Raw genomic sequence first — 24,122 nt, 5'->3', positions numbered from 1 at the left:
TCATAGCTTGTGTAGGCCAAGCTCCTTACCTACCCCAGAGCTCCTTGCCTCCCTCCATCCCCCAGCAGCTGCCTCGGACTGCCTTCCCAGCCCCCACTAGATCAGGGACTCCCTGCAACCCCCCACCCATCCCATCAGGGGTGCTATATGCTCATCCCACTCCCATAAGAGGGTCCCCTTTTCTCCCCCCACTGCCAGCAGCTCTGTGTGTGCCCCCAGTCCCACCAGCTATACCCTCCATTCTCCTCAGTGGCATACACAGTGCCCCCTTACTCCTCCCCATGCAATGAGCTCTGTATGCCCCCCCACCCCAAGATCCCCTATTATTCTCCTTGCCAGGGTTCTGTGTGCCTCCCATGTCTCGCTCCCTCGCATACCCCGCTCCCGCATTCTCCCCCCACGCCAGAGGCTGAGTGCAGGCCCACATTTCACCACCACCCCTGCCATCCCCCACTTATTATTTGTCTGGGCAATGTCACTCCGGGTTTGGGGGCGTCTCCATGTTACACTCTGTTGGGAGGCTGAGCTGAGCAGGGCTGGTGTTATGCTGGAAGCATTAATAGGTGCCCTCAACCAGTGCTTTGCTCTGTAGACAACTGCAGAGGTGCTCGGAGCTGTGGCTGTGCAGAGGCTCAATGGGTCCCCCCTTTTCCCCTTCTGGTTTCTCGATTTGCTCCAGAATCCAGAAGATTCTGGGCAATGATGCCTCGACTGTTCCCTGAAATGCTGGAAGCGATTGGCTGCGGTGCTATAACTTATAGCCTGGCCCACAGACAGACCCAGAAATGCCAACCGAGTGTCAGGGCCTTTGTGAGCTGGGCCGGGATTATGGTACGGCCCACAGGCCCCAGCCAAGAGCACAGCTCCGTTATCGTGTGTGCGTCATTTGTAGTATTACAGTAGATACTAACTGGCCCAGCTGAGATCAGGGCCCTATTACAGGATGCGTGTTTCTATTAACGTTACGGTAGAACATCAGGTGTGTGCAGTGTTCATAGAATCATAGAATCTCAGGGTTGGAAGGGACCTCAGGAAGTCATCTAGTCTAACCCCCTGCTCACAGCAGGGCCAATCCCCAACTAAATCATCCCAGCCAGGGCTTTGTGAAGCTGGGCCTTAAAAACCTCTAAGGAAGGAGACTCCACCACCTCCCTAGGTAACCCATTCCAGTGCTTCACCACCCTCCTAGTGAAAAAGTTTTTCCTAATATCCAACCTAAACCACCCCCACTGCAACTTGAGACCATTACTCCTTGTTCTGTCATCTGGTTCCACTGAGACCAGTCTAGATCTGTCCTCTTTGGAACCCCCGTGGCCTATACTATACTATACTATATACTATAGTTGGTACTATAACAGTAGCAGCTACAGACCCCAAATGAGTTCAGTCCCCCGTTATGTCCTGCACATTACTGTTAGGGTTACAGTAGTGCCTGGAGGCTCCTTCTGAACTTGGAACTCTATGATTGTGTGAGCCCAACTATCTCGGTATCCCCTGACTCTCCCTGCCACCCCCAATCACACCTGGGCCCACCCAGCCTGGTATCCCTCCCACCCTCCCTGTCACCCCCAATCACACCCGGGGCCCACCCAGCCTGGTATCCCCCCCACCATCCCTGCCACCCCAGCTCAGACCAGGGGCCCACCCAGTCTGATATCTTGCCCTGCCCCCCCCCAGCTCAGACCTGGGACCCACCCAACCTGGTATCCCCGCCCATCCTCCCTGCCACCCCCAATCACACCCAGAGTTCCACCCAGCTTGATATTCCCCCCACCCTCCCTGCCACCCCCCATCAGACCCAGGGCCCATCCAGCTGGTAAGGTCTGTCACTCTGTAGCTGGGATCCTAGTGGCTAGGTGAGGGCCTGTGACCGGGCTGTGGGAAGCAGATCTGCAGCCTGGCAGCCTCCCCTATGTGGTTCCAGACCCAGTTCTGTCCCTGAGGGAGGAATGCAGCGATGCAGGTTCTCCCAGGCACATCCAGGCCAGACCACACCCTCCACACTGCTTAAACTAGATGTCCTTGCCATCACTGTGCACAAGTGGGAAAGAAAAGTGTGAAGACCCAAGACTCCTTCACTGGCTTCTGCAGTAGCTGAGAACAGCACCCAGGAGTCCTGACTTCTAGCCTACCTGCTCTAACCCACTAGACTCCACTCCCCACTCCCACAGCTGGGATAGAACCCAGGAGTCCTGGCTCCCACTTCCTCTGATCCAATCACAGGACCCCACTCTCCTGTCAAAGCAAGGATCATGAGCTTTGGTTTGTTATTGTAGGGTAGCCTGCAAAGGTCTGTGCACACCCAGAGATTTCCCATCTGGCCACTGTTGGGTGTCTCACGACTGCAACGAGTTTGATGGGTCTCAGCTGTGTTCCTAGTGACACCCATGCTCTAGCTTCTCTCCTCACCCTCAGACTCCTTGGTGAGATTGGGGGCTGAAATGACCTCAGAGTCAGACACTCTCTTTCCACTTCAGGCGAGCTATCCCAATCTCTGTCCTGGGCCAAGGGGGCATGGCATGATGGAGCATGCCCTGATCACGCTGTGCCTTGGGATGCTGCAGAGAGGCGGGGGAAGGGGCACCTCAGGCAGGTGAACAAGTTGGTGCATAGCAACCACAAGCGCCTAATTGGAGACAATCTGGAAAAGTTACAACATCATAAATCACTTTTGCGTTGTGCTTGCTGCTGTGAGCAGGCAGGGAGGCTGGGTTCTGTGCCTGGCTCTGGAAGGGGGGTTAGAACAGGGGGCGCTGGGAATCAGGACTGATGACTGGTGGGAGGGTGATTTATACAGCCCTGCCCGGCAGGCCCAGCCTTTGATGCACATCTGCAGACCACCTCCCTGGGCTGTGTGACCCCTTGGCAAGTCCTTTCCCCTCTCAGGGCCTTTGTTTCTGCTGCCACCTGTGCCTGTCTTGGCTGTAAGAGCTTTGGGGCAGGGACTGTCTGTCCCTCACTGTTGGGTCTGTGCAACGCCTGGTGCAATGGGGCCCCAGCCTTAGTCAGGGCTTCTTCACCCTACCGTAATACTTCTAGCAATAAGCCTGTCACACTCATCCTCTCTGCAGCCTTCAAATGTTACTCTTACTGGGGTAACCCCACCAATCCCAACAGTGTGGGTCCTTGCCCCCTCTAGGGGCTAATGAGTGTGCTACTGCTCTTGAGCTAGAGGCGCTGTGCCCAAAGGTTAAGGTTAGAGGCTGATAATTTTAAATCAAGCAGTTCTGGCTCTAATTCCCTGTAAATAACCCAACCAGATACATCTGTGTTTTGGTAGTGCCCAGAGGTTGTAAAAGAGATCAGGGCCCCATTGTGCTGCCCAGATGCTGACCGAGACCAGGCACTGCACAGACACCGACTGAGATCAGGGCCCCCATTGTGCCAGGCGCTGCACAGACCCTGACTGAGATCAGGGTCCCATTGTGCCAGGTGCTGCACAGACACTGACTGAGATCAGGGCCCCCATTGTGCCAGGCGCTGCACAGACACCAACCGAGATCAGGGCCCCATTGTGCCAGGCGCTGCACAGACCCTGACTGAGATCAGGGCCCCCATTGTGCCAGGCGCTGCACAGACCCTGACTGAGATCAGGGCCCCCATTGTGCCAAGCACTGCACAGACCGTGAGTGAGATCAGGGCTCCATTGTGCCAGGCGCTGCACAGACACACGAGAGTGAGTCTCTGGCCAGAGCTCACAATATAACTAGACAAAGGAAGGATTTTTTGCCCCATTTTACAGGTTCAGGAGCCAAGTCCCAGAGAGCCAAATCTCTGACTGATGGAGATGGGCACAGCTCCACTGGTCAGTGAAGTCACAACCATTTACACCAGCTGAGGAGTGCAGAGCCATTCATTGACTTGCCAAGGGCAAATGGGGAGTCAATGCTGGAGCCAGAAGCCTCAGCCTAGTGCTTTAACCACAGTGCCAGCTTTCCTCTTTCAAACTGTTGATACACCCAAGAGGCCTGACTTGCAGCCCTCCCTCCCCCTGCGCTTTAACCCACTAGACCCCAGTCCCCCCCCCAGAGTCAGGGATAGAACCCTCGATCCTGGCTCCCATTTCTATTTCTGGGTTCCAGCCACTAGCCCACCCATCTGTCTCCACACAGCTCCCCTCATTTGCAAAGCACCTGGGCAGTGCTGCCCAAACTGAGGTCTCTCTCTGTCTCCCTGTCCAGCCACCCCATTCGTCACCAAGGTGAAAGAGATGTGCCTGCGCCGGGAGGACTTTGAGCTTCTGAAGGTCATTGGGCGAGGGGCCTTTGGTGAGGTGAGTGCTGCCAGCCATCCCTGCTTGGACTCACGAGGGGCTCGTGGTCCTCAGTTTTGGCCATAGTCCCAGGTGCAGTGCCAGGCATCCTATCGCCTGCTGCCACCGCTGTATCCTACTGGCTGCAGTATCACCTGGTGTCACTGGGTGGGGCTGGAGCTGTTGGAGCTCTGCAGGGCACAGTACCGCCTGCTGTCACTGGGAGGCTGGGGAGGTCCTGGGGCACGTGGGCTTCAGGTAGCAGAGGGAAGACCAGGGAGTGAAGCTGTGGCAGGTTATTCCCACAGGGGGAGAGGGCAGGGCTCCATGCACCCATGGTCCCTTCCTGCTGCCCCTGCAGCTATTTCGGGGCCAATTCAGACCGGCTCCTGGAGGTCTCCTCTTTGATCCCATTCTCTGGCCGCCAGGTGGCAGTGGTGAGGCTGCGGAACAGTGAGAAGGTTTATGCCATGAAGATATTGCACAAGTGGGAGATGCTGAAGAGAGCAGAGGTACCTAACCCTACCCTCAGACTCTCCCCCGCACCCCACCCCAGGACACTCACCACCCATGCTCCCCTCCCTCCCATCTCACAGATTCCCCGGGCTAGTGGCAGTGAACAATGGCAGGTATCCCATTTTCAGGCTGGATGGGCCCATGGGTCTGATCTGGAATGGTAGAGGATGGGGGAGGGATACCAGTCTGGATGGGCCCATGGGTCTGTCCAGAACAGCAGGGGGTGGGGGGAGACTAGGCTGGATGGGCCCATTGCTCCAGTGCAGCAGCACTTTCTGCAGTGGCCTTGCTATAACAGAGCCCTGCAACCTCCCTGCTCTGGGGTGCATCCCCTGAGGCCTCGCCATCTCCCTGCAATCCTCTTGTAGACAGCCTGCTTCCGGGAAGAGAAGGACGTACTGGTGAAAGGGGACAGCCAGTGGATCACTGCCCTGCACTACGCTTTCCAGGATGAGCAGTACCTGGTAAGACTCTTCCTTGGTGGGGGGAGGGCGGTGCTGCATTGCAAGCAGACCCTTGGTCCCTTGAGCACCATCTCCTTGCTCCCATGGACCAGAGACCCTTCCCTGGAGGAAGCGGCTGCATAGGCCTGGTTTAAATCCTGCTCCGGCTGCAACCAGAGGAAATTTATAGGTGGTATGCATCCGGTTGCCAGCAGGTGGTGCTGTGGGTACTGGGTATTGCCAACAGGAAGTGTGTGGGGCAGGCTGGGCATTGCCAGCAGGTGGCACTGTGTGAGACAGGCTGGGTATTGCCAGCAGGGGGCGTGGCATGGGTGGCTGGCATTGCTGGATGAGCTGCAGGTGCTGGATATTCCCAGCCGATGGCGCTGTACAGCTGCGTTGCTTGCGGCTGCCGTGAGTTATTTTGCATGTCCTGCAAGGCTCATTGCAGGTGACTGACGCAGCCTCCAGGGAGGGGATTCCCCGCCCCAGCTCCCCAACTAACGCTGCCCCCTGTCTGCAGTATCTGGTGATGGATTATTACGTGGGTGGGGACCTGCTGACCTTGCTGAGCAAGTTCGAGGACCGGCTGCCTGAGGACATGGCCTGCTTCTACCTGGCTGAGATGGTCCTGGCCATTCACTCCATCCACCAGCTGCAATACGTGCACAGGTACAGCCTGGCTCCCAGACCCACCTGCTCTAACCGGTCGGACCCCACTCCCTCCTAGAGCTGGGATAGAACCCAGGAGTCCTGGCTCACAGCCCCCTGCTGTAATCATATAGCCCTGTTTACTTATCAGTGGCTGGTCCCTCTCTACCTTCTCCCCTCTCTCCCCATAGGGACATCAAGCCAGATAATATCCTGATCGACATGAATGGGCACATCCGCTTGGCTGACTTTGGTTCCTGTCTTCGACTGCGACCAGATGGGACGGTGAGAGGCACAAGCTGCCACAGGCACTGAGTGTGTGCTGCCTGCAGAACAGGAACCCTCAGAGACCCAGGCCTGGGTCAGTCCCTACAGCCTATTGCCCAGGACTCCGGTCAGTCTAGGGTTACTGCTCCTGGGCAATGAGGCTCCCGGCCCTTCCTTTGTGGAGATGGAGGTGGATTGACCAGCTCCTCTCTGCTCCAGGAGGTGGATCCCATGGGATGGGGGCTGTCATGGCCACACATGGAGATAGACACCCTGTTTCCTCTCCTGGCCAGGTGGAGTCTGCGGTGGCAGTGGGAACCCCTGACTACATTTCCCCTGAGATCCTGCAGGCCATGGAGGACGGAAAGGGGAAGTACGGCCCCGAGTGCGACTGGTGGTCCCTGGGCGTCTGCATGTACGAGCTGCTCTTCGGGGAGACACCCTTCTATGCCGAGTCCCTGGTGGAGACCTATGGCAAGATCATGAACCATGAGGTGAGCTTGGCAGGGTAGGGTGCCCTGGCCAGGCCTCCCTGAGCTCACTGAGGGGGCCTTGGAACGGGGGATGTATGGTGCAGGCTTTGCTGCAAAGAGGTGGATGCTTAGGAGAGTCTGAGAGGAGGTAGGGTTGTGAGGAGGGTTGGGGGAATCTGTGGGTAGATGGGGAGGGATGGATGAGGAATGGGGATGGATAGATGGGTAGATTAATATGAGTTGATATCTAGATGGATGGATGGATGGATACAGATGGATGGAAGAATATGGGTGGATGGATGGGTACGTGAAGATGTATAGATGAATGTGGGTAGGTGGATGGATGGATAGGTGGATGAAGATGGATGGATGGATAGATTAATATGGTAAGGTGTGTGGATGGATGGGGCATGGTGATGGATAGATGAATATGGGTAGATAGGTAGATGGAGGATAGATGAAGATGGATGGATGAAAATGGGTGAGTGGATGGGGATGAGTGGATGTGGTTAGGGATGGATAGATGAATATGGGTGGATAGGTAGGTAGATGATGGATGAGGAATAGGGATGGATAGACGGGTAGATTAATATGGGTTGATATCTGAATGGATGGATGGATGGATGAATGGATACAGATGGATGGAAGAATATGGTTCGGTAGGTGAAGATGGATAGATGAATATGGGTAGGTGGATGGATGGATAGATTAATATGGTAAGGCGGATGGATGAATGGGGCATGGTGATGGATAGATGGGTAGATAGGTAGATGGATGGATGAAGATGGGTAGATGGGGATGGATGGATGGATAGGTAGATGAAGATGGGTGGATGGATAGATGGATGCATAGATTAATATGGTAAGGTGGATGGATGGGTGTATGGATGGGGATGGGCAGATATGAAGGAAGGGAGGAATGGAAGGGTAGATGAGTGTGGGTGAGTAGATGGAGTGGAAGGAAGGAGAGGGATGTTTCATGAATGGAATGGAGGAAGGATGGGTACATGGGAATGTATTGTGATAACATGGGTGGGTAGAGGGGGATAAATATGAATATATCTGCATGTACTTGAATAAATTGTGCATACAGGAGACTGATTTGTGCGGCCATTTCAATCAATTGTGTGTATTCATGTTAATTTGCATACATTGTGATCATTTGGCATGTGCTGATAGCTCTGTCCAGAGGTGCAGATAATGTGATGGGCAAAGGGGCATCAAGCTAGGAAGCCAGCAAGGAACTCCAGCCTGACTCCCCCCATCAGTCCCTCTGCACTGAGCCCCTTTGCCTTGTACCCCTCTCCAGAACCACCTGCAGTTCCCCACGGACATCACGGACGTGTCGGAGCCAGCCAAGGACCTGATCCAGGGGCTTCTGTGCCGCCAGGAGCTGCGACTGGGCCAGAACGGCATTGAGGACTTCAAGCGGCACCCCTTCTTTGAGGGCATCGACTGGGACAACATCCGAGCCAGCACGCCCCCCTACGTGCCCGAGGTCAACAGCCCTGCAGACACCTCCAACTTTGATGTGGACGACGACACGCTCAAGGAGTTGGTGAGCATAGCGCTAGGGGGCACTGTGCTGCAGGGTGGGGAGGTGGGGCTCAGTAGGGGGCACTCTGCTCTCACAGTCGGTGCTGGCCCCAGTGCTATGCTATGGGGTGCTGTGCTGCTGGCAGGGCCTACTTTCCTCTGAGGCACAAAGGATCACTGAGGTTCCTCAGACTCTGTGTAAACAGCCCCTGTGTCCCACCCCAGGAGTGGGAGTTTATCCGTGCTGGCTGCCGTGATTTCTTTGTGACATGTGTCGTCCCCTCTCTCATCTCCCAGGAGACGCTGCCCCCTGTTTCTCACAGTGCGTTCACTGGCCACCATCTCCCCTTTGTGGGGTTCACCTTCACCTCCGGCTGGTGAGTACAAGCCCCTGGCAGGGGCACCCCGTCCCCTCCACAGCTGTTCCCCTGGGAGCCAGAGCAGCCAGCGTTGTTATCACTTCATTGCGCATCCATGATCCCCTCTCTCTGGATCAGACCAATGGGCCCATCCAGCCCAGCATGCCTCCTCTGGGCCGCCCCAGGTCAGACCCATGGGCCCCCCTCCTGCCGCCCCAGGTCAGACCCATGAGCCCCCCTCCCTGCTGCCCCAGGTCAGACCCATGGGCCCCCCTCCTGCCGCCCCAGGTCAGACTCATGAGCCCCCCTCTGCTGTACTGAGCCCATCCAGCCTGGTATCCCCTCTTGGGCCACATGTGAACTCAGCGCTCTCTGGCCAGGACTGAACTCATCACCTTGAGATCTAGAGACATGAGACTCTAGGGGTTGGGCTGAAGGACCATCCAGTCTGGGGATGCCGAGACTTCTGCCACTTGGTGCAGCCACCAGGGGAGACAAAGAGTCACACCCTGGGCTAAGCTGACCTTTGGGCTTTCCGGGCCAGTTCCAGCTCACGCACGCTCCTCCCCGTGTCCTGCAGCCCAGTCTCCGAGCAGAAGCCCCCGTCCCCTTCCACATCACCTGCCGTGGCCCAGCTGGAGAAGAAGATCCGGAACCTGGAGCGGGAGAAGCTGGAGCTGGCCCGGAAACTTCAAGGTGAGGCAGGTGGTGCTCCGAGGGTTAAATCCCAAAGATCTGCCCTGTTTAGCAGCTTAGCTGCCCCCTCTTGTACCTTTATCCCTGTGGTCTCCACACACCTGGTCATGAATGTATCTGCATCATCCCCATCTGGCAGAGAAAGTGACAATGAGTCTGGGAACAGAACCAGGGTGGAGCCCTGCCTGCCAACCTCCTGTTCTAACCCACTAGACCCCTGACCTTCCCAGAGCTAGGGATAGACCCCAGGAGCCCTGACTCAGCCTCCTGCTCCACTCCACCCCTCTCCCCTCCCAGAGCTGGGGAGATAATCCAGCAGTTGTGTATGAGGGATGCCCCAGGAGGGAGCTTGCCGCCATCCCTCTCCTTCCTGTTTAGTCCCTTTCACCCAGTTTTTGGGGCTGACCCAGTTTGCTTCCACCTGGCATTTCCCCATACAGACATGCTGCCCAGATTCCCACCCCTACCCCGACCCCCACCCCAAGTTTCCAAAGCCCTGGCCAAGAACTCGGAAATAGGGAGCTTGAAGAGAGAAATAGAGATGTTGTTGTGTAGAAAGTTGACAGGTACTGATGCCTATAGGATAGCAGCCATGGATCAACTGGGGCATTGATCTGATCTGGGATCTGATCTAGGGTAGTGGGGTTGTGAGAGAGGAGACTGGACTGGATGGGCCCATGGGTCTGATCAGGGGTAAGGAATCCCAGTAAATTCCCTGGTCTCTCTCTCATGCTCAGAGAACCAGTTGGAAGCCGAAGACATGGTAAAGCAGCGGCTGGAGGGGGAGGCATCTGGGCAGGTGAAAATCCTGGAGAAGCAACTGAAATTGCTCAGACAGGAGAGGAACGAGGCCTGTAAGGTGAGACACTCCCAGGAGTCCTGCTACTGCTCCTTCCACCTGTATAGAATAACTGTGATTCCTCACCTGGCACTGAGATGCAACCACCTCTGGGGCGGGGCACAGGAGCTGTTCATACAGAGAGCCCTTTCCTGGTGCTGAGATGCAGCCGCCTCTGCGGTGGAGTGCGGGGGCTGTTCATGCAGGGATCCCTCACCTGGTGCTGAGATGCAGCTGCCTCCAGGGTGAAGCACAGCAGCTGTCTTTAACAGTGATTGTATCCCCACAGGAACTGTCAGAGGCCCAGGAGCGGCTGAAGGCCCAGGGCCAGGAGCTGCAGGAGCTCCTGGCCAGGCAGAAGCAAACAGCAGAGGAACTGCGCTGCACTGAGGCCAAGTGCGGGGACCTGCAGGCCCAGCTACTCCGGCATGTGCGCCAGCTGCGGGAACGTCAGGAGGAGACCGAGGCAGCTGCCCGGCGTGTGGATGGCCTGCGCAAGGAGCTGGCCCGGGTGGAGAGTGGGCGCAAGGAGGTAACCAGGCAGTGCCCGCCCCTTCCTGCCTGCACCAAGTGTGGGACACGTTCTAGTGAGGAACTTGTGTGCACTCCACCAGGCCATGTCCCTCCCTGCTGTGTGCATAAGATGCCCCCTGGGGGTTGCCCTGCAGCTTTGCATTGTGCAGCACCAGCCTCAGCTTCCCAGTGCTACGAGTGGAACTTTGCTTGGTGGTTCCTTGCACCCATGCATCATGCAGGGCCGGCGCTACCATTTAGGCGACCTAGGCAATGGCCTAGGGTGCCAGAATTTTTGGGGGGCGCTATTTTGCCTGCGGTAGGTCCACCGGAGTGTTTAGACCAGCGGACCGCCCGCTGGCATCACTACGGCAGCTCCACCAGAGCCTTTCCAGCAGCGGACCGTCCGCCGGCATGACTGCTGTAGGTCCACCGGACCCGCGGGGGGTGGCGAAATGGCCGTCCGCCTAGGGCGTCAGAAACCCTGGTGCCGCTCCTCTGCAGCACTGACTGCATCCCCTCCCCCCCCCCCAACATCCTCTGCTGGCAGCCCATCAGCTGTGCATGATGCTGAGCCACATGCCTCTTGTGCTGAATGCACAATGCCCCCTGCTGGCCAGCACTGCCTCCATTCCCCAGCTGGCAACTGGGGGACAGGGCAGGGGTTAAATCCCAGTTATCTGGCAATCAGTGGCAGTGGCATAATTAAGATGAGTGCCTTTAAGAACAGGCAAGGCAGAGTTGTGCTGGGGTTACCTGGACTGCTCTGGGCAGGACTGTGCTGTGGGCTTGCACCTGAAAAATAAAAATAACCTCTCCCATCAAAAGGACTTTGCTGCTGTGTCCCCCAGTAATCCTGGTTTCCCCTGTGCTGTCTCTGAGGCTCTCTGGGTGGCTTGGAGGATGCAGGGGCAGAATCCAGCCCCCTTGTGAGTTGCCTTAGGTCAAGAGGGTCTGGCATCCCTAGGGGTGATCTCAAACAGAGAGGGGGTGTGCCAGGGTTAGAAAAGGGTCCCTGCTGCCTTTGGACCTGACTCCTGTGTGCTTGCCTGGGGTGGGGGCACCGGCAGGGAGCGTTTGGCCTCCCCTCCATGTCCTGGGTTAAGCCCCTTCTACTGGGACTTAGTCTCTGGGCCCTGTCCTCCCATCTCTTGCCTGAGGCTGGGTATTGAGTCCTGGTTCTGCTGGGCCCTGCAAGCCCATGTCACCAGGGGCTAGCAGTGGGGGAATGATTTGGGAGTGGGCTGTGATCCATGCCAACCCTCAGCCAGGCCCCTCACACCCTGGGGCCGGGTCAGAGCCAGGGGGCCCCAGTGGGGAATGGCTCCATGTCTCATTCCCCACCCCCGCGAGCCAGCCATTCCTCCTCCCCCGGGTCTGACTACCGGGGAAGGGCCCAGGTCCCCCCGCGCCCTCGCCTCAGGCCCACTGTTCTCCCAGCCCTGGGGCTGTGGGGGGTGCTGGAGGCTGATGGCCCCTCACCCCCACAGCTGGAGTCTCGGGTCAAAGGTCTCTCCAGCGAGGTGTCCAAGCAGCAGAAGCTGAAGGAAAGAAGTGAGCTGCAGGCGAGGAAGATGAGGCAGGAGCTGGAGGGGCTGAAGGTGAGGAGGAAGGGGGCTGGGTATGTGGGGAGTAACGCACTAGTGCTCCTTGCCCAGGTAGGCAGAGAGTGCAGCCTTCAGAGCATTTCCCTCCCCTGCCCGGCAGGATTAGTGAGAGCATGTGGGCCCCTTGACCGGTCAGTGGGAACCCCTGGGGGGGGGCAATTGGTGAGCGCATGAGAGCCCCTAGCCCGGTCAGTGGGAATCCCTGTGGGAGTGTTTTGCAGGTGCATGAAGGCTTCTGCTCAGTCATTGTGGCCCTGGGGAGGGGGGTTAGTGAGTGCATGAGGGTCTTTTGCCCAGTCAGCGGGATCCCTTGGTGGGGGGGATTGGTGAGCACATGAGGGCCCCTTGCCTGGTCAGAGGCGTCCTTGGGCGTTGGTTGGTGAGAACACAAGGGACCCTTGCCCCGTCAGAGGGGATCCCTGGGGGCAGTTGATGAGTGTACGAGGGCCCGTTGACCCATCAGTTGGGGTCCCTGTGAGGAGCATTAGGGCCCCTGGCAGGATTAGGTATCAGCACTCCTCTTTGAATAGTTAGTGATATACTACATAAGCGCCCCCCATGGTAATGGGCAAGTGGGTGCCTGTGGCTGAACTCTCCTGCTCCCTGCAGGTGAAGCATGGCACAGCCTCTCTGGACTCTGCCAGCCCCAACCACACCAAGGACCCCACACTCCTGCGAGGGGACCTGCAGCCCAAGGGGGAGCGGAGGAGCCTGCGTGAGCCACTGCATCAGAGGGAGAGCCAGCAGGGGGTGCTGCAGGGTGAGCTTATCCCACTGCAGGGAAAACTGGAGAAAGCCAGGAAGGAGAGGTGAGTGGTAATTTGAACCCAGAACCCTCTCCTGGGCTCAGCATCCCCATTGGTCAGGGGCAGGGAGGGGAATTATGTTTTTTCTGAGGGAGGAGAGGGAGAAGGAAGGTGGATTTTTCCTGTGAGATAATTTCTCTTTTTTTATTTGGAGACATTTTTTCCACAATAAAATGTTTGGAGTTTTTCTTCGTTTTCCTATTTCCTTTTTCCTCCCTCTTCTCTCATCCTCTTTGATTTCATTTCTCCACTTCTGCCCCAGACCTGGACACTCCATTTTTTCCAATAATCATTTATTTTTGCATCCTAGGAATTTTTTCCCTTTTCCCTGCTCGGTCGAGTTTCAGGAATTTGGGGAGTTTCCGATAGCGAGAGTGACCGAATGAAGGAGGAGGGGGAAGGACCATTTATTCAGTTCCATTTAATGGTTAAAAGGAGGGGAAAGGATAAAATTGTTAATTTGAAGAAATTTTTTTTTTAAAAATCCACACTTTTAAACCCAGATAAAAGGGGAGGAGTTGGTAAAGAAATGTCCTTCAGACACAGTTGCTGTTGTGTGGCCGAGCGCTTACAGCCCTAGACTGGGTTCTGTTCTCAGTTCTGCCACTGGCTTGTTGGGTGACCTGGAGCAAGTCAGTGCCTCTCTCTGTGCCTCAGTTTCCCCATATGTAAAATGGGGATAATGATATCGACCAGATTTTTCAAGCAGTAGCTCTCAACCTTTCCAGACTCCTGTACCCCTTTCAGGAGTCTGATTTGTCTTGCATACCCCCAAATTTCACTTCACTTAAAAAGTACTTGCTTTCAAAATCAGACTTAAAAAGACAAATGTGTCCCAGCACGCTATTACTGAGAAATTTGTACCAGATCATTCTAAAATAATTCCACTGGAATATAAGTATTGTCGTTACATTTTAGTGTATGGTATATGCAGCAGTATAAACAAGTCATTGTCTGTATGAAATTTTAGTATGTACGGACTTCGCTAGTGCTTTTTATGTAGCCTGTTGCAAAACTAGGCAACTATCTAGATGAGTTGATGTACCCCCTGGAAGACCTCTACATACCCCTGGTTGAGAAGCACTGTAGTAAAACACTTTGAGAGCTACAGGTGGAAAGTGTTGGATAAAAGCTAGGGATTAATATCATTATTTCTTTTAGTCGTGGCTCTAATGTTCCTTTCCAACCCCTGGACTCTAGTTTAAGGGAACATAAGGAGCTGAAAGACCGGAACGAACGGGAGAGGACTTTGCTGCAGGAAGAGAACAGTAAATTCGTCCAGGAACAGGAGAGGGTAAGAGGAACTTGAATCTCTCCATTTCTCCAATGTGGGCTTGATTTGGATCTTCCAGAGTTAATGGGGCTCAGCCTCTTGCAATCTGGTTGCTGCTGGGTTGCATGGCTGATGTGCTGTGGGCTGTACTACCAGCTGCTGTCACTGAGTAGCTGCAGGGGCTGCATCCTGCAAGGTGCAGTACCGCCTGATGCCACAGGGGGCGTCTCTTGATGGGAGAGTGCTGTGGTCTGCCTGCTGCAGCTGGAGGGATTGCACGTGGGCTGCAGGTAGCAGAGGAAGGGGTCTTGGAGCAGTGAATGCAGGCTGCAGTAGACTATTGGATGTTAGCCCCCAGAGGCAGAGTACAGGGTCGCTGGAATCCCTGCAGCATGCGGGAGGAGGCACAGAGCCCTACCGCATGCCCTAGCTGGTACCTGAGGGCCAGTCTATCTCATCTCATTGGCCAGCAGAGCAAGCTCTGCCCTGCGCTCAGAGCTGTACATGAGCAGCTGTTTGCAATTGTGCACTACAGCTTGAATTGGCCCTGAAAAGCCCAGGAACAATTCTGCATGAAGCACCCTCTACTAGAAATTTAAATAGCTGTTGTATGTAGACAGAACTCTCCCACGTACAGCGCACTCTCAAGATGCTCCTTAACTGGCTATATACAGATCTCTCCCATGTGTTATAGCCTACCACTAGCTCTGCTGAGGTTAAGGTTGAGAAGCTCTTTCTGTTTAAAGGTCAACTCTGTCAGGTGCTGTAAAATTCACATACTTAACTGAATTGCCTTGAAATTTGGATTGCCTCATGGGGGCACAGGGTATGGTTAGTGATCCAAATTTGGGGGCATTCAAGCAAGAGGTTCCGGAGATACAGCCCCCCAGTTCCCCAGCATTTCTTAATGCTGACGCTTTTCCATCAAGGTTGATTGCACAGATCTGGGGCTCACACTGTGGGTCTGATTGTCTCAAACACTTCTGTGGCACCTTATAGAGTAACAGAAGTTTTGGAGCATGAGCTTTTGTGGGTGAATATCCACTTCCTCAGATGGATCCGAGGAAGTGGGTATTCACCCATGAAAGCTCATGCTCCAATACGTCTGTTAGTCTATAAGGTGCCACAGGACTCTGCTGCTTTTACAGATCCAGACTAACACGGCTACCCCTCTGATTTTCAAACACTTGTCATTTATCCCTGCTAGTGCATGGCATTGGCACCCACTGCTTTTTGGGGGAAGCAATATTGAAAATGTTATTTGGAAAAGAGTTAAGCTGTCTGGCTAGACTCGTGCTCTGAATGCATTGCAACGTACGCGTGCAGAGAGAATAGCCAAGAGGGTTTTGTCACTCACTATTCACATGACCTGGATGGACCAAGGGGACATGCTGCTGGTACTGAACCTGAGCATACGACCTAGGCAATAGGCAGTGTGCATTTAAAACCTGCTCAGCCGCGAAGTCAGAGAAAGATTTGCTGGCATGTTGATCCAATCTGCCTCCATCCGAGGGAGGGGGAGCAAGCTGAGGTTATTTGGGGAAATGTAATCTGAGAACACCAGATAATTAGGAAAATGCATATGCCTTAATTCTGGATGTCCTGGTTTCCAGAGGTTTGAGTTTTGCTAAATTTGATGTTCTGGAACAGCAAGAGATCAGCCGTAACTCTGCATTAGCCAAGTTTTTGGCCAGTGAATAGAGCATGATTGGGACACTCAGCGAACAAGCTAGCTACCTGTGGACAGACCAAGCTCTCATGGCACCCTGAGTTAAAAGAATAGGAGGGATTTGAGGGGAGGGGGGAGGTAGAGCTGCCCAAACTTTTTCCATCACAACTTTTTTTCAGTGAAAAATGCAGATTCAGGCAGATGGAAACATTTTGTGAATTTGGGTTGACTTCAGCAAATTGTTTTGGTTGAAATCGAACAAATCAAAAGCTCCAAAACTTGGAACATGTTGACTTGTTGATGTGAAATGAATTCTCATTTGAAATTGCCTTTAATTTTATTTAAAATAACATTTCAAGGAGAGAGAGGGACTCGAAAATGACACATTTCAATTGACCTGAAATAAAACTATATAAAATTAAAACTTTTTTGCCTTTTTGATTCGTCGAAAATTCCAAAAAACCTTGATTTTGGGTCGACTTGATACAAATTTTTTTCTGACTTTGGAACTGAGAGGGGATGAAAGTCCATTCTCCACCCAGCTCTAACTGCAGGGTCCTTCCTTCCAAGGTCCCTGTGGCATTGTCTTCCTCTCCTGTTTGTAGGGTGACCAGATGTTCCGATTTTATAGGGACAGTCCTGATTTTGGGGTCTTTTTCTTATATAGGCTCCTATTGTCCCCCACCCCCTGTCCCGATTTTTCACATTTGCTATCTGGTCTCTCTACCTGTTCGCAGCTCCTAGGCCAGGTGGAGAAGCTAAATACAACCAACAGGCAGCTGGAGCAGGAGCTGCGCTCACTGGAGGACTGGAGAGAAACAGTCACTAACTGGGAGGCCCAGATCTCTGACATTTTGAAGTGGTATGAGCCCCCCATGCTGAGCCGGGTGGTCCAGGGATTAGAGCCTCTAGAAGGGCTCACTGTGGGGTGAGGTGGGGTGGGGTGAGAGCATATGAGGGTTATCCTGCTCTTAGAATGAGACAGCATCCCATCGTACCAGGGAACAACAGTATAGCCTGCAAGCCTGGACTCTAGGTTCTGTTCCTGGCTCTGGGAGGGGAGTGGTGTCTAGTGGTTAGAGCAGGGAGCTGGGCTGGGAGTCAGGACCCCTGGGTTCTATCCCTGGCTCTGGGAGAGGAGTGGGGTCTAGTTGTTGGAACAGAGAGGGTTGGGAAACAGGACTCCTGGGTTCTATTTCCGGCTGTGTTGCTGGCCGTGTGACTTGCCCCAGATCACTTACCGCTCTCACCTGGTTGACATGAACGTGTTGGGCTGGGAGCTTCTTTCCCTGGGATTGGGAAATAGGTTTCAGGGGCAGATGCTGCTGCCATCTTGGTCCCACTTGGGTTTGTCTAGCTGGGTCCTGGCAGGGCTTTCTCCTGACTCTCTCTCCCCCTCCCCCAGGGTCAGTGACGAGAAGGAGTCCAGGGGCTATCTCCAGGCTCTGGCCACCCGGATGACCGAGGAGCTGGAATCCCTGAAACACATCAGCACAAAAACCTCAGACGCCAGAAGCCCAGTACGAGCTCAACGGGGTTGTGTGGGCCTGGATTGGAGCCAGCATGTGTTTGGTGGGGCTGGATTGGAGCCCTATATCCCATTCCCCACCCCTTTGAGCCAGCCAGTACCCTGCTTTGGTGCTGGGATTGGAGCTGGCACCCCCTAGAGGGAACGCCAGGGGTCCCATTCCCTCTGATCCAGCCAGCCCTGGGTTTCCCTGCTCCTAGCTCAGCCCTTCCTCTCTCTGAATGTGAAGGACAATCACTGGAAGGCCAGGCGCCTGCAGAAGATGGAGGCCTCAGCCAAGCTGGAGCTGCAGTCAGCACTGGAAGCCGAGATCCGGGCCAAGCAGGGTGTCCAGGAGGAGCTGACTGAGATGAAGGCTGCACACCTGGCCACCGAACGGTGAGGCGGGTGGGGAGCTGATACTTGTTAGCCGGGGAAAGGGTGGGAGCCCCATGCCTTGGGACACTTGCCTCAGACAGCTGGGGGACTGTCTGTGGCTGAAATGGGACTCGAACCCAGGAGTCCTGGCTTCCCGGCCCCTCCTGTTCTAACCACTAGATGCCATTGCTGTCCCAGAGCTGGGACTAGAACCCAGGAGTCCTGGCTTCCAGGACCCCTGCTCTAAGCACCAGATTCCACTCCCTCCCAGAGCTAGGGATAGGACAGAGGAACCCACAGCCCCCTGCTACAATGGCTTGACAATGCTACTGCTTCAACAATTTTCACCCCCTGAGATGTTCATCAGGGTAAAATCTGTCTGGGGAGGGGCTGACGCCTCTGCCGTCAGCTGCGTGAGACAGCGTTGTGCTGCCCTGGCCCCGTGGCACCTTTGGAGCAATAAAGACAAGGGTTTCCCTTGTTGTTGGGATATTTTGACAAGGAAATTGCAAGAGGCCGAGGCGCAGAACCGCGCCCTGCAGCTGGAGCTGGAGAAGCTGAAGGAGGAGCTGAAGGTCAGGTCTGTGGAAGGTAAGGCCCTGGAATTTCCAGCCTGGCTGACTACACACACAGGATGGCTGCTGTGTGGTTACTGCTCTAGCCTGGGGCGCCCCAGCTGAGATCAGGGGTCTTCGGGTGGTGGGGAGGATCCCTCAAATGAGATCAGGGACACCCCACCATGCCAGGGGCTGCATGGACCCTCCGATTGAGATCAGGGGGGCTGCCCTTGGTCCTTATCAGGCCCATGCTTGAATGAGGTCAGAGGCTCACCTGTTGTACCAGGCACTGCACCAAGACTGGGGGACCCAGTTGTGCCAGGCGCTACACAGACTGTGATCAAGGGGCCGTGACGTGCTGGGCACAAAACAGACCCATGGTAAGAGAGTCCCTGCCCCCGAGAGCTCCAGGCCTAAACAGAGGGTGAGAGGGACAGAGAGGAGAAGGCACTCTCCTGAGGTCGCTGGCAGAGCCAGGAATAGAATCCAGGTGTCCTGCGCCCTCCTCACTAATTCCACTCGCAGCTCAGTCATGGCTTGACCTTGGGCAAGTCACAGAGTCACTCTGGCCTCAGCTTCCCCACCTGTAAAGTGGGGAGAAACCATCTTTTGTCTGGCCAGGCTGTCAGCTCTGGGGGACTGAGACTCTCGCAGTGTGTGCAACGACTAGTGGGGGGCACTTGGCTCAACCAGGGTGGGAGAGGCCTGCGTGTGGGCCCACCCAATGTCATTTGGGGTCTATAAACGCTATTGTAATAATTCATTTCTGGTGGGACACACTTAGAAGTGAAAACTCCCAGTTCCCAGCCCTAACCAGCACGTCATGTTCTCATTGACCAACACAGTGGTTGTGTGAACTGGCTTCTGTGTGTGTCTATGTGCCATTGTCCTTTGCAGGATGCAACGGGAACTTCTCTACCATGTGTCAAACCACCTGTACTGCTAGCAGCTAATGGGGAGATTCTCCTTTTAGCGCAAATAGGTAGAGTCTGTGCTTTTGGGAGGGAGGAGCTGGGGTCCACCCTGGGCCATAGACAGGTGGCTGTCGAGGTGTTATAGTGCTACGTGTGAATCTTTCTCTTTCTTCTAGGCACAAAACAACAGGGGCCGTTAATTCCCTTCCTATCGTTCTGGAGTGCGGAGGTGCGTCCATCAGGCTGTGGCTGTAGCAGGGCAGGCTGGGAATCAGGGCCCCTGGATTATATCTTGGCTCGGGGAGTTGAGGGAGTTAAGACTCCTGGGATCTGTCCACAGTTCTGGGCGGGGAATGGGGTTTGTTGGTTAGGCTGGGGGGGCTGGAAGTCAGGACTCCTGAGTTCTCTTCCCGGCTCTGGTCTCTCAAGACACTGACACAGGGAACTTTGTGTTTTAGCTGCATGCAATGATGGTCCCACCCATCCGGGGGAATTAATAGCTCCTTGATTCATATGGTGCCCTCTAGTGCCACGCTGCAAGGGAACAGCGCCCCCTACTGAGCCTCCACAGCACCCCACAGTGCTGCTCTGGGTTCAGCATTGACTGCAAAGTAACAGCGCCCCCTACTGAGCCACCACCCCATTCCCTCCAGCACAGCACCCCCTAGTGCCATACGGGGGCCAGCACTGACTCAGAGGGGAGAGCACCCCCTAGTGCCATGCTGAGGCCAGCACTGACTCCAAGGGAGAGCGGTCCTGCCTTATTGCCTTACATGCTGCAGGGTTGGGTTTGCATGGTGCTTTTTCTTTGGCAGAAGGATGCGATCAGTTTTGGGAGCCCCCCAGACACGCAGGAGAATCGGAGATCGGCCAAGGAGGCCCAGCTGCGCCCAGAAGGGAGGCGAAGCCTCCGAGCCAACGTGAGTTGTAAATGCTAACAGCCTTGCTGTGTGATGCCCAAATGAGGAGCTCAGATGGAGGATGTAGCTCTTGGCTTGCCAGGGCTCACACTTCTACCCCAGCCCAGCCCATGGCAGTCTGTCCCTAGCTCTGGGAGGGGAGGGGAGTCTAATGGATGGGAGTGGGGGGCTGAGAGCCAGGACTCCTGGGTTCTATCCTACCTCTGGGAGCGGGAGGGAGTGTGGTGGGTTAGAGCAGGGTGGGGTTTGGAGGCAGGATGCCTGGGTGCTATTCCCATCTCTTCCCCAGATTTGATTTAGAAAAAGTCACTTACTTGTAGCTCCTTTTGAAATGTTTCCCTCCGAGCTCTCTGTGCTGACTCTGCCCTCTCTCTCCTTGCATCCTCACAGCTGGCTCTGAGCAAACCCCCAGCACAGGTAGCTGTTGCTGTAGAAGGAAGCAGCTCAGGTGCACTCAAGGTAACCTGGGGCTTGTGTGTGTTTGCTCTGTTGTGCGGGGGAGGGCATGGAGTGTGTGTATATGGGGATATTTTAGTTGTGTGTGTTGGAACAGGGGGTTGGGGGTTGGAAGTCAGGGCTCCTGGGTTCTAACCCCCGTTCTGGGAGGAGTGAGGTCAGGCTGGGAGCCAGGACTAAGTGTTGCGTTTGTGGCGTTTCAGCGTGTGTTGGTACTGTGTGCGTGTGTGGGTTTTGTTTGTTCATGGGAGAAGGTTTTGTGTGTTCAAGTTCTCTCCGTGTTTCAGGTGCATGTTTGCGGTCATGGTATGTGATTGTGCTGCTACATAAGATCAGAGCCTTCTTCGTTTCCACGCTTAGCCAGGTGATTTCTCAACACGTAGCGCAGTGGCTGAGTGGGTCAGGTGCTTGGCTACAGCCCGGGAGCTTGTGGGTTCAAGTCTTGCTCGATCTCGCCCGGACAGGCCACCTCTGGTCCACTCAGCTACAGCTGGGTACCTGATCCATCAGGTTAGAGGAGCCAAGAGTGTTTGGATGTGGTGCTAGCCCGTGTGTACCATGGGCTAGAGAAACTGATGGGCTTTAACCACCTCAGCCTGATGGCGCAGGGTGGGCTTTGTCTATGGTTGAGTGTATGTGATAGTTGGGGTGTGTGTACACGTTTTTAGGCATCTTTGCTTCTGCACACGTGGCTAGCAGAGAAATCCTTTCTTGCCCTTTTCTAATGGATGTACGTAAGTGCGTGTGTGGTGTGAATCTGTGTTTATATAGGCATGTGGTTGTGGTGTCTCTCTGGCATATGGCATGAGATACATGTGAAAATAGAGCATTTGTGTAGAGAGGTGTCAGAGGGGTAGCCGTGTTAGTCTGGATCTGTAAAAGCAGCAAAGAATCCTGTGGCACCTTATAGACTAATAGACGTTTTGGAGCATGAGCTTTCATGGGTGAATACCCACTTCGTCAGATGCATCTGAGGAAGTGGGTATTCACCCACGAAAGCTCATGCTCCAAAACGTCTGTTAGTCTATAAGGTGCCACAGGATTCTTTGCTGCTTGTGTAGAGAGGATTTGTTGTGTGGTGTTGAGGTGTCCATATGTTTGGTGTGGGGTGGGTGTGATGGAGAGGATTTATACTATGGATTGTGTGGGTGTGTGTTTCCTGTGTGTGGTGGTGTGGGTAAGTGTGTATATACTTGCCAGTGTCAGATAAACCCTGTCTAGTCAGCTGCCATGGGAGCTTTTTTCCACACACATTACTACATTGTGTGTTGCATTTGCTTTGTATGTCTGCCTGTTGCATGGCAGGGAGTGTTTGGGTATGTGTGCAGGTGACATAAATCCCCTGCAATTTCCCTGATACTGTATTTTTTTTCTGCGTGTGTTGAGAGTGTGGGGGTGTATTTAGAATGCCCGGAGTGTGCGGTATGTCAGTCTATTACAGATGTGTTGTGTGCAGATGGGGTGTTCTCTGGATATGTACGTTGTGAGCATGGAGGTGTGTGTGTCAGTGTGTTGTACAGTTGTATGCGGTGAACGTGGGGATGTGGCATGTGCGCCTGATGTATGTGTGGTGTGTTTGTTGCATATTTGTATGCTGTGTGTGCAGATGTCTATCTAGGGGTGTATTTAGGTGTGCATGGGGCTGTGCTGTGGGTGTCAGATGAATGTGGGTGGTTAGTATGTGTGTGTAGTGCGTTGTGTGGGTCTGTGTACACACACTGGACAAATCCCCGTTTATCCCTGTGTCTCTGGCTTCCTGAAATCCCTCCCCCACCGCAGATTGAAACCCCGTTTTGTTGTTTCCCCCCCATTTTCCAGCCAAAATCTCACAGCTTCAAGATGCGGAGCTTCGCCGTGCCTACCAAATGCACACGCTGCACTGCGCTCATGGTGGGGCTGCTGCGCCAGGGCTACGCCTGTGAGGGTGAGTGAGGCCGGGCTGGCTCTGCCTCGTGCGGGCCCCGTTGCAATTGCTTCCCTGAGGTGAATTCCTGAATGGGGCTAAGCACTGGCCTCTGGGCCTGGAACCCAGGTCCCTGCCAGGCTGGGCATTGAGTGCTGGGCCATGGGGCTGGTACCCAGGTCTTCTACCAGATAGGGCACTGGAGCCTGGCACCTGGGTCTCCTGCCAGGCAGGCTTGGATGCTGGGCCTTGGGGGGGTGCCTGAGTCTCTGGCCCCTCTCCCTGCACCAGGTGCCTGTCAGAGTCCATCTCCTTCCCCTCATTCATGCATTGCATCCTGGCTTCTTCCTGCAGCTTGTAACTACGTCTGCCATGTGTCCTGCGCTGGGGGCATGGCCATCTGCCCCACACCCCCTGAACAGCTCCGGAAAACCATGGGGGTCAACCCGGTTACTGGGACAGGCACAGCATTTGAGGGGTATCTGTCGGTAAGTCCTCCCACCCTCCGCAGGTGCCCTGTGTCAGGCTGGCTTTTCTCTGATGTGGCGTGGCAGAGATGATTCTGCAAGCACCTTCCCCCAGTCTTCTCAGCTGTGGTGAATGTGGTTAAAGCAGGGGCACAGAAGTCAGGATGCCTGGGTCCTCTTCCCAGCTCTGGGAGGAGAGTGGGGTCCAGTGGGTTATCACAAGGGGTCTGGGAGCCGGGACTCCTGGGTTCTATCCCCAGCTGTGCCACTGATGTGCTGTGTAACTTTGGGTAACTCGTCCTCTCTGTATCCAATTCCCATGTGACAGACACCCTGTCCCAAGGGAAACTGAGGCAGGGTCAAGCCCTGCTGGGTACTATTAGCACCCGAGATGGTGCACCAACAACAGGCCAAATCTTCCTGTGGCGAATGGGGCTGTAACTGTCTCCCCTCCCCGATCCCCGTAGGTGCCGAAGCCGGCGGGGGTGAAGAAGGGCTGGCAGAGGGCATTCGCCATGGTCAGCGACTTCAAGCTCTTCCTTTACGACGTTCCAGAAGGCCGGGGCTCCCAGTGTGGTGTCAACGTCATGCAGGTCGTGGATATGAGGTAGGGAGGGGCACGACCAGCCCCCGCACAATGCAGGGAAAGAGGACCCATGAAGTGCCTTATTGGTCAGTCCCCTGAGCCCACCTAGCCTTGCATCCCTCTCTGTCATCGCAGATCAGCGCCTGGGCCCAGCCAGCCTGGTAACCCGCTTCCTGCCACCCTGGCTCACATCCCTGGAGCCATCCAGCCCAGTGTCACTCCCTTCTTTGCCTTCCTGGATCAGACCAATGGGCCCAACTAGCCTGGTATCCCCCCCCAGGCTCTGCTGCCCCAGATCAGACCAATGAGCCCACAGGACTGAGTGCAAGGCAAGAGCGCCCCCTGCTCAACCACCCTTCCTGCAGCATAAGGTCACTGTTGCCCCAAGGGGTTTACCACCCCTCCAGATATGAAAATCACTGCTGGGTGAGTCGTCGAGTTCTCTGTTTTCTCCCTAGAGCTCATGTAGGTTGCGATCCTGGTGTCTGGGAAAGAAACTTCTGCTCCCTCGGGGTTTCCAATTGTATGAGTTTTAT

At 54.9% G+C, this 24,122-nt stretch overlaps 1 protein-coding gene across 1 annotated transcript in view; it reads left to right on the top strand.

The window, feature by feature from the left end:
* The window catches only part of CDC42BPG (CDC42 binding protein kinase gamma), a 58,482-nt gene that overhangs the window by 17,291 nt on the left and 17,069 nt on the right, over positions 1-24,122 (top strand). Inside the window, exons 2-25 of the mRNA XM_030570754.1 lie at positions 4,182-4,273; positions 4,681-4,764; positions 5,137-5,232; positions 5,735-5,883; positions 6,054-6,147; positions 6,423-6,623; positions 7,911-8,159; positions 8,435-8,514; positions 9,077-9,192; positions 9,930-10,051; positions 10,320-10,562; positions 12,034-12,144; positions 12,760-12,959; positions 14,157-14,250; positions 16,636-16,760; positions 17,304-17,418; positions 17,656-17,804; positions 18,286-18,374; positions 19,431-19,483; positions 20,070-20,174; positions 20,565-20,633; positions 22,449-22,554; positions 22,888-23,021; positions 23,468-23,607. Coding sequence (XP_030426614.1) covers positions 4,182-4,273; positions 4,681-4,764; positions 5,137-5,232; positions 5,735-5,883; positions 6,054-6,147; positions 6,423-6,623; positions 7,911-8,159; positions 8,435-8,514; positions 9,077-9,192; positions 9,930-10,051; positions 10,320-10,562; positions 12,034-12,144; positions 12,760-12,959; positions 14,157-14,250; positions 16,636-16,760; positions 17,304-17,418; positions 17,656-17,804; positions 18,286-18,374; positions 19,431-19,483; positions 20,070-20,174; positions 20,565-20,633; positions 22,449-22,554; positions 22,888-23,021; positions 23,468-23,607 — 3,016 coding nt within the window. The remainder of the gene's footprint in view (positions 1-4,181; positions 4,274-4,680; positions 4,765-5,136; positions 5,233-5,734; positions 5,884-6,053; positions 6,148-6,422; positions 6,624-7,910; positions 8,160-8,434; positions 8,515-9,076; positions 9,193-9,929; positions 10,052-10,319; positions 10,563-12,033; positions 12,145-12,759; positions 12,960-14,156; positions 14,251-16,635; positions 16,761-17,303; positions 17,419-17,655; positions 17,805-18,285; positions 18,375-19,430; positions 19,484-20,069; positions 20,175-20,564; positions 20,634-22,448; positions 22,555-22,887; positions 23,022-23,467; positions 23,608-24,122) is intronic.

Source organism: Gopherus evgoodei, chromosome 7, assembly GCF_007399415.2.
Source record: "Gopherus evgoodei ecotype Sinaloan lineage chromosome 7, rGopEvg1_v1.p, whole genome shotgun sequence".
Taxonomy (NCBI): domain Eukaryota; kingdom Metazoa; phylum Chordata; order Testudines; family Testudinidae; genus Gopherus; species Gopherus evgoodei.
Note: the sequence above shows the minus strand (reverse complement) of the source record. Positions and strands in the feature narration are given on the sequence as shown.